Below are 12,768 nucleotides of genomic sequence, written 5' to 3'. Positions count from 1 at the left end.
TGTTACCTTCAGAACCACCTTGTTGGGTAGGTTAGGCTAAGAGACAGGTCTCAGGACACTCAGTGAGCTTCATGGCAGAGTGGGGATGTGAACCCAGATCTCTCAGGTCCTAGTCCAGTACACAACACATATTTATAGGCAACCCTACCCATGTCCACCCAGAAGTCCTATTGAATTAAATTCGGCTTACTCAGAAGTGAGTGGGGTTATTTATTTTGTGTATAAACCTATTTTAAAACTGCCTATATATATATATATATATATATATATATATATATAAAATAAAATAGAGAGCTCATTAGGGCCATAAAATTATAAACAAGGGACAAATGTATCGACACTGAAATCAGTTTAGTATGTTAGTTTGCCTCCTGTCCTTTAATGTTAACATTTCCAGCCCGGGTCACGACAATAGAGAGATCGATAGCATGTGTTCTAAACCTCAACCGCCAATACAACAACGGCTGAAAAGTCAAGAAGGCGGAGAAGGTGACGCCATTCTGGGCGAAGACGCGAGCAAGCACTTGGCGGAGAGCCTCGATTCGCTCCGCGGGGCCCGGGCGAGGCTCTCCAAAAAGATCCTATGCCTGCAGCCCGGCCCGCTCCGTTGCACTGCACCGCAGCGCCCGACGGGGGTCCCCGGCAAAGACCTACGACGGAACTTGGAAGCGCTCCCTTCCGCATGTTTACTCGGGAGTAAAGCCCTCCAGCTGCGTTAGACGGGTCGGACTCCCACGGATGCGCGCAGCAGCAGCAGCTTTGCGCAGGCTGCGATGGCGCCGCTTTGCCCGCTGCTGTCGGGGCGGGGCTGGGACGGTGACGGCCTCCCGGTCTCCCTCCCTCCCTCCCTCGCGGGCTCCGGTTCCCGTCGTGCTCCGCGGCGCTGGAGGCGGGTTGGAGTTTAAATCCTGCCGGCCAATGAGGAGCGCGCTCGGGGCTCCGTAACGCTCCGGCTCTAGGTTTGAAATTGGTGCAGCGACTGAGCAGAAGCCGTCGGCCGGGTCGCTGTGGCTGCTGCTGCTCATCGCTGTCACTGGACGGAGCGCACAGCAGCGCCACGCCGCCGCCATCCTCACTCTCAGGCCCAACGGGAGCGCAGCGCAAGGAGCCTCCGGAGCAGCATCCGAGGAAGGCGTCGGGGATGAGCGCGGCGGTGCCCAGCAGAGGGTCCCGCCCGGGGGCGTCGGCGGCGCCTAGCGGTGGTGCCGGGGGGAGCCGGGCGTCTTCCGCGGCGTTGAAGGAGAGCAAGGCCATCCCGGAGGTGCTGCTGGACCCGCGGAGCCGCCGGCGGTACATGCTGGGGCGCTTCCTGGGCAAGGGCGGCTTCGCGAAATGCTACGAGATCACGGACGTGGAGAGCCAGGAGGTCTTCGCGGGCAAGATCGTGCCCAAGTCGCTTCTGCTGAAGGCGCCGCAGAAGGAGAAGATGTCCATGGAGATCGCCATCCACCGCAGCCTCCACCACCGCCACGTGGTCGGCTTCCACGGCTTCTTCGAGGACGCCAACTTCGTCTTTGTCGTGCTCGAGCTCTGCCGGCGGAGGGTGAGGACCCGGGAAGGGGGAGGGCGCGCAAAGGGCGGCGGCCGCGGCGGGCTCGGGGTTCGCTGTTCGACGGGGCTGCCGGAGGGGCGCTGCAGAGCCCGGGCTGGAGGGTGGGCTTGAAGGGACCGACCCTCTGAGCCCCTGGCTAGGCAGGCCTGGGAACTGCCAAGCCGTAGCCATAGCTTCGGTTTGGCATGGGGAGGGCGTGGATCCGGTTCCCCAGGCGACGGCCTCTCGGTGGGGTAGGGTGGGCGCCTTTGTTGGCAGCGTTCCCAAGCGATTGGATGTGTCGTTCCAAGTCGCTGTTTTCGGCACTTAGGGGATAATGCAAGCCGTCTCTGAGCACCTGCAGAGTACCTTCCCCGTAATCGCTCACCACGACTAGCCCCCATCAAACAACAGCCAGGCCAGGTGGTCCTTCTCCTTAAGTCTTGACCTATCTGCTTTGTAGGAAGATTCCCACACTCCAGAAATGAAGGGTTCCATCAATAGCCTTTGACTTATGTTCAGCTGCTGCTGTCATCTCCCTCCTAAGTTAAACTTATTTGGGGTTATTGGTTTGTTTTTGTTTCATCATGTATTTTGTGTCCTCATCTTGTATTTCTGTGTTGTGAACAGCCCCGTGACCTTTGGATGAAGGGCGGTATACAAATTAAATAAACTGAATAAAGGAAGGCTTGAACTTTCCATCATTCTCTCATCCCTGGCTATGGAATGAGATGACTGTTTCTGAACAGCCTCACTAAGATTTGGGAAGTTGAGCAATACATGAAAGCACCAGAGTTTAGCTGTCAGCTTTTAGCTGGGAAAGATGGCCTTGGTGCCTTAGGGGCGATGAAACTGATCCACATTTCAAAGGTCCCAGAAACTGCCTGTAGTCTACCTGTCACCTGTCAACCCCTCTTGCCCGTTGGCTGAGCTGTGGCGATCCTAAAATCATAGAATTGTAGAGTTGGAAGGGATCCCGAGGGTCATCTAGTCCAACTCCCTGCAATGCAGGAATCTTAACAAAAAATCTGGGGATGTTTGCAGACCTTTAATGAAAAGCAGGGAGGTTGGTGTACCACACAGCTTTTGTGACAGGTACCAAAGGCTGGTGTGAATGGGGAAGCAACATCACATAGGACCCACTCGGAGATGGCAGGAACCATGCTGTGAGGAGGAATATGGGGCAGGGCAAGGAGGTTTCAGGTGGGTTTGAGGTCGACAGAAGTAGACTGTGGGCAGAAAAGGTAATAATGGCGTCCTTGCATTTGCCTGCCAGTCAGAACATCAGAAGAGACCTGCGGCAGAAAGCCGGTGTGGTGTCGTGTTTACAGTGTCAGACAAGGACCTTGGAGAGCAGGGTTCAAATCCTCACTCAGCCATCAAGTGCACTGGGTGTGACCTTGGGCCAGTCGCTACATGTCAACATCTTGCTAAAATCAGGGCTTTGAAAAGCACAATCCACTCTCATGCCCTGGCCAAACTTTCCAGGGGTGGCGAGAGAGTTGCTGTGAACTGCATCATATTCCATTCCAGCCCCACACTTATTTGCAGGGAGGGGGCTGTCTGTCACTCACTGGACAGAGCTTCCTTGGCCTCTCCACATGGGGCTCGGAATGCCCCCTGCCTGAAACCATGGAAACCCATGGCCTTCTCTGACTCTGTATCGACAGCGCTGATCTAAATGGACCTGCAGTCTGACAGTCTTCTAAGGCAGCTTCCTGGAGAGGAGCTCCTGCCCGCCTTGGTCAGTTCAGTGACTATCTCCTTAAGGTGCTTTTCTCTTTCCTCCTCCCTCTCCAAAGTCTCTTCTGGAGCTGCACAAGCGACGGAAAGCGCTGACGGAACCCGAAGCTCGCTACTACCTGCGGCAGATCATCCAGGGCTGCCAGTACCTGCACAGTAACCGGGTCATCCACCGCGACCTCAAACTGGGCAACCTGTTCCTTAATGATGACATGGAGGTGAAGATAGGTAAGGGGGTTGTGCAGGGTGGGGGGCCTGGGAATTATATGGCCATGGGCTCATTGCCTGGGGAGGGAGGTTTCCTATCGTGCTGCATGTGGAGGGGAAAGAGAGCTTAAGCAGCCTGGACACGAAACAATTGGATGCCAACTGGTGCACCAGAACCCCTGTGTTTTTTGTTCATTTAGCTTGGAGGTGGTTCTTACAATCTGATGGTGTAATCTAGGAATTTTAGTGGGCTTTTATCTGGCTTCAAAATGTAGGGTTGACATATTTCAATACAAAAATGCCAAAAAAATGTGATTTTTCAATTGACCCCTAAGATCCAGGACAAAGTGCTGCCTTTTGGAAATCCCCCCCCCCAGATGTCAATTCCACCTTGAAATCCCGGTAATGTCTGGATGTATGGCAGCCCTACTCCAAATGTGTATATTTGCCTTCTATTGCATTATTTCCCAGGCTGTATGAGTGCTTCTTGGGATGGGACAACTGTCCAGTTTCTACCTGTTTGAACTGAATGACTCTTATTCTTATTCATTTATTACCCACTCATCACCCAAAGGTCTCAAGGTGGGTTTCAGCATTCAAAGCAATATTTAAAAAATAATTAAACAGCTTACAACCATATTGTTAGGAACCATCAGTATTGTGGAATGGTACTTCCCCCAAAGTGCTGCTTGGGTGCAGAGCAGGTGCCCTGTACCAAGAGGTGTGACATCTTTGGAAAACCTTGTTTCCCTCTCCCTGGATTTTCAGTTAGGCTGAGGGCTGTAGGTTCCCCATCCATCTTCTCGTGCTTCCAAACTTCCATCAAAGGGCACTAAAAGGAAGCAGACAGCAATTCACAATTCTCCCCTTGCCAGGTTGTGGGAGTGGATTGGAGAATAAAAATATTTATACTGCACCTTTTGAAGGAGCAAATCTGCCTTAAAACGGCACTCTGCTCACTGCAAAAAAGAAAATCTGTCCTATGAGAGTTCTCCTTGCCAGCGTTCCCCAAACCTTCCAATGAAGCGTGCTTGTGTTAAAAATCCCTTTCCCTTTATTGGGCCTTTACATCTCTGACTGCCTCTGAAAAGGAAGCTACTTAATGCTTCCATTTGCGGCTTCTCTGGCGTAGCCTTGACCAAGGAAGCCTCTGTGTTCCTCCTGTTTGTCCAGGGGACTTTGGCTTAGCCACCAAGGTGGAGTACGATGGCGAGCGGAAGAAGACCCTGTGCGGGACGCCCAACTACATCGCCCCAGAGGTGCTGGGCAAGAAGGGACACAGCTTCGAAGTGGATGTCTGGTCCCTTGGCTGCATCATGTACGTTTTGCTGTGTAAGACTTGAGTGGATCTAATGGACACCAGGGCTTTTCCTCATCAATGCTGGCGGGAAATCAGTAGAGGGGGAGTTGGGGTAATAAAGTCAGGTGGTGTTAGAACTTCCAGTCTTTCTCTTCCCTCCACAAGTTGCATTAAAATGTGCAGTCCCGTCCCCCTAAAACACTTCCAGTTTCCTTTCCAGGGGTGCCTCTCACGGGGGAGGGACTTTTCAGGGATGTGCCTGGTTGTATCACTTGTTCTTGGTGGGGATGACTGCCCAGGACAAATACCTTTGGTGTTGGGAATTCTCGCCCCAAACATCTGGAGAACATCAAGTGGGGTGGGGGGAGGCTGGTTTAGGCACAGCCTGTCTCTGTTCCCCTCTGCACAGACTGGAAGGAAGCAGGGAGTCTCTTACGTTCTGCTCCCTCCATCTCCACCTTGAATGTGCTGGGAAGGGGCGAGAAGCAGGGCGGGTCATGCTCTGTGCATTTTGAGGAACAAGAGTTTCAGCGGTGTAAACATGGCTTGTTCCACGAAAGAGGGAGAGAAAGGTGGCTAAATGTTTGGGTGGGCAGTGGGCTCCCTAGCGTTCCTCTCCACCCCCAGCACCCGCAGTTGATGGGTTTCCATATATGGTCTCTCCTTGCAGGTACACTCTCCTGGTTGGGAAGCCCCCCTTCGAAACCTCCTGTCTGAAAGAAACGTACATCCGAATTAAGAACAACGAGTACACCATTCCATCGGTACAGCCTTCCCTGGATACGGGAGAGTCTGGAGTTGACGGGGGGGGTCAGAAGTGGGCACCCCTTAATTCATGAAACAGGAGTTGGTAGCAACTGGGAGAGGAATTTTGTTCAAATTTCTAAGCTGAGTCTTTGAGGGCTCAAGGTGGGGTGAATTTGGGGAAAACAATTGAGTTTCATAAAATACACAGAACTGAAGCTGTCCCCAAAGCAGTTTAGGGTTATGTCTACACAGCAGAATTCCATTTAATGAACAGAACAACATTCCTAACTGACCAAAGTTTCCCCAACACTGATTATAAGCTAAAGAGAACAACAACACAGTAGTGAATTATTCGGGCCTCTTTTCCCCCTCAACCTCCTACTTCTTGCAATCCCTGCTCCCCCGCCCCATTTAGCCATGGTTGCTTGCTTCCTCTCCTCACCCTCCATTTACCTTACCACAAGATTTGGGGGGGGAGGTGCCGGTACTGAGTACCGCCGAATAACGCCAGAAAGAAAGCCCTGCCCATATGGAACCTAGAACCTGGCCTTGTGCTCTGGGTGTGAGCAGAAGAAGTGCCTGCTGTATTAGGCCAAATAGGGCTGAATCTAGTCCAGCATTTTGTTCTCAAAGTGACCACCCAGATTATGGGAAATGTTCAAGCAGGATCTGATCCCAAGAGGCCTCTCACCTGCTGTGGTTTCCAGCAACTGGCATTCAGAAGCATTGCTGCCTTCAACTGTGGTGGCAGAGTATAGCTATCCTGGCAAATAGTCATTAATAGCTTTCTCCAGGAATTTGCCTAATCCTCTTTTCCTGCGGGAGTGAGTTTCATAGTTTAGCCGTGTGCTGTGTGAAGCAGGACATTTTAGCAGCTCAGGCCCCGTTTAGAGCTCATGGCTGTGGGGCTGGTGCGCCTGCCTGTGTCTTCTGTTCGTTCCATTTCCCAACGCTACTCTTCCTCCTTTCCAGCACATCAACCCCATAGCTGCTACCCTCATCCAGAAAATGTTGCGGTCCGACCCGGCTGCCCGCCCCACCATTGATGAGCTGCTGACCGATGAGTTCTTCACCACGGGCTACATCCCATCACGGCTGCCCACCACTTGCCTCACGATACCCCCTAGGTTTTCTCTGGCCCCCAGCGGGTTTGATGCCAGCTTGAGGAAGCCTCTCACAGTGGTCAACAAAGGTGAGGGAGTGAGCGGGGGAAGGCTTGGCTGTGCTTGCAGCCTAGGTAGTAACTTAATAAGGGGGCTGGGGGGGGAGAGTGATACAACAACATCTAGAATATTCCATAAGACTCATCAGTAGACAAGGAAAATGCCTGTACAGTTGTGCCTTGGAACTCGGACGGTTTGGCTCCTGAACGCCGTAAACCTGGAAGTGATTGTTCCAGTTTGCGAACATTCTTTTGGAACCCGAACATTTGAGAGGGCTTCCACGGCTTCTGATTGGCTGCAGGAGCTTCACTAAGAACAATTAGCAACAATAATGTAAGACTTAAGTTAAAATAACAACGGGCCGAAAACAGATTAAAGCTCGCTCCAACTTTCTAAACATCTGGGCCAACAAGAATGGTTTTTAGCAGGCATCTTACAGCGAAGATGCCTGCTTCATCTCAGCAGGCAAGGAGCTTCAAAGTGCAAGTGCCGCCACACTAAAAGATTGAATACTTACAAATGCGGAAGGGGCATAATGTGGCACCTGTAGCTATGCCAGTTCTGCCAGTGAAACCCAGGCAAAATGGAGTGAGCCGAACTTGTGGGAAAGGTGTGTGGGTCTGGCTGAGGCTGCACAGGGTGTGATCTCCAACTGGGAAGCTGAGCTCCATGAGCCAAGAGTGGAACAAGGCAGCATCCCATGCATCTCTCTCTTTCCTACACAGGACCAGAGAGCCCTGCGCTGGAGAAGGTGCCCGAGAAGGAAGAAGAGGTGGCCCTGCGGGAGCCCAGGAGTCCTGTGGACAGCCACTTGGCTGACCTCCTGCAGCAGCTGACACTGGTCAACGGGTCCAATCCCGCAGAAAGAGCACCCATCAGGCAAGGTGTGGTGTGTGTGTGTCTTGTATCTGAGCCAGCCTTGCTTGATTGCAGGCTTCACTCCCTCTTCCTTAACCTCCATTTGGTAACCACAATTCTCTTTTTCAGAGGAGGCTGAGGACCCAGCCTGCATCCCCATCTTCTGGGTCAGCAAATGGGTGGACTACTCGGATAAGTACGGCCTAGGTGGGTAGTCGACTGGGCACAGCAGCTGTCGGGGGTGGGGGGAGTGCACTTTGGGAAACAGGGCCATGAGGCAAAGTGAAGCGGTTGCCTCAGGTGGCAGATCCAACCTCCGCAGGGTGTGCTGCTCACCCCTCTCCAGCCTCCTTTTACTCCCTCTCTACCTTCAGCTCAGGGAGGTGGTTGCAAAGGAAGAGGTGTGGGGGGGTATTTTATGTTTTGCCTCAAGTGGCAAAACATCCCAAGTTGGTCCTGTTGGGAACAGACCAAAACTCACCTATCAGTGAGTCAAGCCCATGTTCCAAGCTGCCACCCTTACTACTTCTTAATCATTTAAATTTTTATTTACCTGAGAACAAGAATAATAAGGGGGGGAGATACATGGAGGGCAGGGGACGGGGCAAGACACAATTTCAGGAACCGGGGAAGTCCGCAAGATAAAATAAAGAGTTGCTGGTTCCCTTTATGATGCTAATGTGGTTTTTGTGGCTATGCACATTTTTATTTGCATGAATTTTTCATGACTCAGATTAAAAATGTTGGGGGAAAATACCAAAAGTAACTGGGAGAATACCAAAAGAAGCCTTGACCTAAATCCAGGGGTGGAACATCTGTCCAGAAATTACCATAAGTGAGATGTTGGCAGGTGGAGCCGTTGGTCAGCATTTATTTTATTCATTCGTTTGGGTTCAAACCTTCCTCCTAAAGGAGCCCAGGGTGGCAGGACTTATAAGGGGCAGGAGCTTGCAATGAAATTGTCCAGATGTGATGTTATTGTCTGTTGGTGCCTGTGATTAGTTGGTGCTTCCTGTATGAAAGAGGAAGCCTCGGAGCTCTGCTTCAGGATCAAAACTTCTGCCAAAGCATGACCAAGGGGCCTCTGAGATCTGGCGGCATTGATTAATTAACAGATAATAAGCACCTGCTTTGCAGGCAGAGCCCCTGGCCACTCGGGTGGGAAAGAGTCTTGGGTTCTCTGCGGGAAACAGCTGAGGCCAGGGAAAGGCAAGATTCTCCTTGGTTTGGAATTAAGGCAGGTTTTGAGTGCTCCCCTCTGTTCTCCGCACCCCAGGCTACCAGCTGTGCGACAACAGCGTTGGGGTCCTCTTCAACGACTCGACCCGCCTGATTATGTACAACGACGGGGACAGCCTGCAGTACATTGAGCAAAACGGCTCTGAGTCGTACTTCAACGCACGTTCCTACCCAGAGGCTTTCAGCAAGAAGGTCAGTGACTAGAGCCTCGTGGTGGTGGCTAAATCTGACCATGTGCAAAGTGCCCCTACCTTTGCCACTGAGCAGCTGCCTTTCTGTATCTGAGATGAAGTTGTGAGCGGCTTCCAGCCATCGCTCGGCCCCAGGGTATTTTTTTTCCCTTGCAAAAGAAACCACCATTCTCATTTTGGGGAAGGGGCGGCATCGATGTGAGGTTGGGGGTCTGGTGGCAACAAGAGGGCTGTTGGCTCTTGCTGGCTGCAAGTAGGAGGCTACTTAAGAACGTAAGAGCAACCCTGCAGCTGGCCCAATGACCCATCTAGCCAACCAGATGCTCCTGTGGGAAACCAGCAAGCCGGATGGGAGCCCAGGAGTCCTCTCCCCTGCTGTGGTTTCCAGCAACTGGTATTCAGAACATTGCTGCCTACAACTGCAGCACAACCATCATAGCTTATAGCCATCAATAGCCCTCTCCTCCCTGAATTTGTCTAATCTTTTAGAGTCATCTAGGCTGTTGGCCATTTCCGTCTCCTGTGGCAGTGAGTTCCATAGTTTAACTATGCGCTGTGTGAAGAAGGACTTTCTTTTATACTATTCTGGTGTCTGTGTGGCTTAAGGGGGGGGGTGCATTTAAATCCTGCTGGGCGGAGATTGCCTTTATGAGCTCTGGGCTTCTGTTGCCAATAACCTTTTATCATGCCTTGCAGGGTCCTTTGCTGGAACGTAGCGTTTTGAGGCCTGCCTCTGCTCCGCTGCTGTTTTGCTGACATGGGCCCTTGTTTTTGTCTCCTGCAGATCACGCTGCTGAGCTATTTCCGCAACTACATGAGCGAGCACTTGCTGAAGGCGGGAGCCAACATCACCCCCCGAGAGGGAGACGAGCTGGCCCGCCTCCCTTACATGTGCTACTGGTTCCGCACTCGCAGCGCCATCATCCTGCACCTGAGCAATGGCACTGTGCAGATCAACTTCTTCCAGGTGACCCAACAGGAGCGGGGAAGCTCTCTCTCCCCACCCTGCCAGCCTGCATGTATTTGGGGGTGGGTTTTGAAGCTAGAAATTACCCCCCCCAAAAGGGACAATCAATGGGTTCCTTAGGGAGGAGAGATGGGCTTAGAAGTTGAATTAATAATAATAATGGCTGGCTGGCTGTCCATGCTGTCAACTGGTTCAGCTTGGGGTGTCACAGGCATCTCTTCTTGAACAAGTTTAATGCTGCCCACCCCCCAATACTGTACCTAAAAGGACCCTGATGGATCTGGTCAATAGCCCATCTAGTCCAGCATCCTGTTCTCACAGTGGCCAACCAGGTGCCCTCTTGGAAGCCTGCAAGCATGACCTGAGCACAAGAGCCCTCTTTCCATCTGCGGTTTCCAGCAACTGGCATTCAGAAGCATTGCTGCCTCCAGCAGTGGAAGCAGAGCAGAGCCATCATAGCTAGTAGCCATTGATGGCGTAAAGGTGGAACTGAGAGCAGGCAAAGGAGAGGGACTGTGTGCGAGATGCCTCCAAGGGCACAGAGGAGGATGCCCTGGCTTCTTCGCCTTTGTCTCTCTAAGGGGCAAGATTTGAGTCTCTTCCTACTCCAGTTCCTTTGGCTTCAGAACTCCTCTTGGGATTATGAAGCTGACGTGTTTGTGGAATGCTGTTCTGGCATCATCTCTGACTGCTTACAGCAAAGCACGGGGAATCCTTACAGCCCAGGGGCCTCATTCCATTCTGGGCAGCCTTCTAGGGGCCACATGTCAGTGGTGGGTGGGGCCAGAGGCAAAAGGGGGTGGAGCAACCAACACAAACCTCACCCTTGTGCAACAGGCTAGATTTTGACCCCCTCCCTCCTCCATCCAGGTGAGCATGAGGCATGAACAGAGTTGAAGGGTGCATCCCATCCAGGCATATCTGAAGCTGGGCCAGTGATGAGGGTGGCCTAGGGAGAGTTCTGAGCACAAATGGAGGATTGCATTCAGGCCCTAGGCATGAAGTTACCTGCACTGGCTTAAATGGATCTAGAGCAGGGCTTCCCAAACTTGGGTCTCCAGCTGCTTTTGGACTGCAATTCCCATCCTTGACCACTGGTCCTGCTAGCTAGGGATGATGGGCGCTGTAGTCCAAAAGCAGCTTGAGACCCAAGTATGGGAAACCTTGATCCAGGTATTCCTTATATCGGGAATAGCCAGGTTTTCATGGGCTCCAACTCCCACCCACCCCCCTCCTTGGCCAAGCTGATTCTAGGACCAACAGGAGTTGCGAAGGCCCAGAATAGTCATCATAGGCACCGCTCCAACTCCCACCCACCCCCCTCCTTGGCCAAGCTGATTCTAGGACCAACAGGAGTTGCGAAGGCCCAGAATAGTCAACGTAGGCACTGCTGGTTTCCCAGCTTTGTCTTGTTATGCGGTTTTACAAACTGCTACCTCGTATTGCATTAATGCCACCATCCTAATCCCCTGTGGCTGCCTCTCAGAGCTGAAGGAGCCCAGCTGGCGCTAATTTGCCTCTTGCATGTCTCTTCTCCATCCTCTGCCCACAGGACCACACCAAGGTCATCCTGTGCCCCTTGATGGCAGCCGTCACCTACATCAATGAGAAGCGGGAGTTCCGCACCTACAAGCTAAGCCTGATTGAGGAGTTTGGCTGCTGCAAGGAACTGGCCAGCCGCCTCCGCTATGCCCGCACCATGGTGGAGAAGCTGATGAACTCCAAGCAGGGCGTTCCCTGCCCCAAACCTTCTACCTAGCACCTGGCTGCTGGGGTTGTGCAGCAGCGAAGGACTCTCTCGCTGTCTCCAGTTCCAATACCGTTAAGGGCTGCGGCATTCCTGCCCTCCCCTCCCAGCTGGGGTCACCTCTGCCTGGCTGTGTCCTGGCACAGGGGTCAGGCCAGGGAGTGGCTTCTAGCTGGGCGGTGCTAAATGCCCCCCCAGCCCAGCCTAGAAGACTCTTTATTTTTTAAAACAACAACAACCAAGGATTTGTTTTCTCCCGATTCTGCTGGAGAAAAAGCTCCCATTTCTCCCTCCTCTCAGCCCAGCCCAATGAGGCCTCTGGTGCAACTTAAGAGTTGGGGGTTTCGGTTACACCATGTGAGTTACTTGTACGTGGTCTGTCTGCTGAGCCTTCCTCTTGTGGGCACTCTCCCTCCTCTTCCTGCTGTAGTTAAACTGTCTGGCATTTTGTTCTTTGACTCTAAGCAACCAGATTTTTAAATATTGAAACTAAAGTCTACACCAACTAAACTTTTTGTACATTACTTAATAAAGAAGATTCTCTGGAAGCATTCAGCGGGGTCCTCCACACTGCCTTCTCCACCCTTGTAACTCTGAAAGGGGTTTTTGGCCGCTTTTGCACATCATCCTCTAATAGAGTTGCAGATCCCAAGTCCTTGGCTGCCTTTACTCCCTGATGTTTCTTGCCTGGGGCTGCAAGTCTCCTCCCCCATAGAGAACAGGTTCCTTGGGGACATATTGAAATGGCTTCTGCTCTGCTGTAAGAAACTGTAACCCCTTTGTGCCTTCTCTGCATGGACACATTGGGAGAAGTGAGCCAGGTCCCAAAATGACAAGCCCAGAGGATTGGGGCACTATCGAGCAACAAAGGATTACAGTAGTTCCCTATAGATTCAGAAGAGCCACTTCTGCAACTCCTAGAGAAGAGACTCATTGGCTGCCTCTTCCCTTTTAACCTAGCTAGGACTGCCCCACAGCTGAGCTCTCCCTTTCAGGAGAAAAACGTCACCAGCCCTTCACAGTTGTGATGCTTAGACCTCTGGTCTCCAACTCTGCAGCATGACTAGTCTTAGCT

The 12,768-nt window shown here is 52.2% G+C and overlaps 1 protein-coding gene across 1 annotated transcript; it reads left to right on the top strand.

The window, feature by feature from the left end:
* Positions 1-497: 497 nt before the first annotated feature.
* Positions 498-12,244, top strand: PLK1 (polo like kinase 1). Its single transcript, XM_083474889.1, has 10 exons — positions 498-1,543; positions 3,334-3,502; positions 4,655-4,799; positions 5,452-5,545; positions 6,501-6,720; positions 7,417-7,575; positions 7,679-7,756; positions 8,826-8,980; positions 9,764-9,946; positions 11,499-12,244. Exons 1-10 carry the CDS (start codon positions 1,142-1,144, stop codon positions 11,703-11,705), a joined length of 1,812 nt encoding a protein of 603 aa, XP_083331015.1. The 5' UTR covers positions 498-1,141; the 3' UTR covers positions 11,706-12,244.
* Positions 12,245-12,768: the final 524 nt, after the last annotated feature.

Source organism: Podarcis liolepis, assembly GCF_965112155.1.
Source record: "Podarcis liolepis genome assembly, chromosome: 14".
NCBI classification, from domain to species: Eukaryota; Metazoa; Chordata; class Lepidosauria; order Squamata; family Lacertidae; genus Podarcis; species Podarcis liolepis.
This window is presented reverse-complemented; position numbering and strand designations above follow the sequence as displayed.

Excerpts from the sequence above, each read along its gene's own strand:
- PLK1 (XM_083474889.1), top strand. The coding sequence starts at position 1,142 with ATGAGCGCGGCGGTGCCCAGCAGAGGGTCCCGCCCGGGGGCGTCGGCG. Across the intron at positions 4,800-5,451 it reads TGGTCCCTTGGCTGCATCAT|GTACACTCTCCTGGTTGGGA; the intron begins GTACGTTTTGCT and ends CTCTCCTTGCAG. Across the intron at positions 7,576-7,678 it reads AAGAGCACCCATCAGGCAAG|AGGAGGCTGAGGACCCAGCC; the intron begins GTGTGGTGTGTG and ends TCTCTTTTTCAG.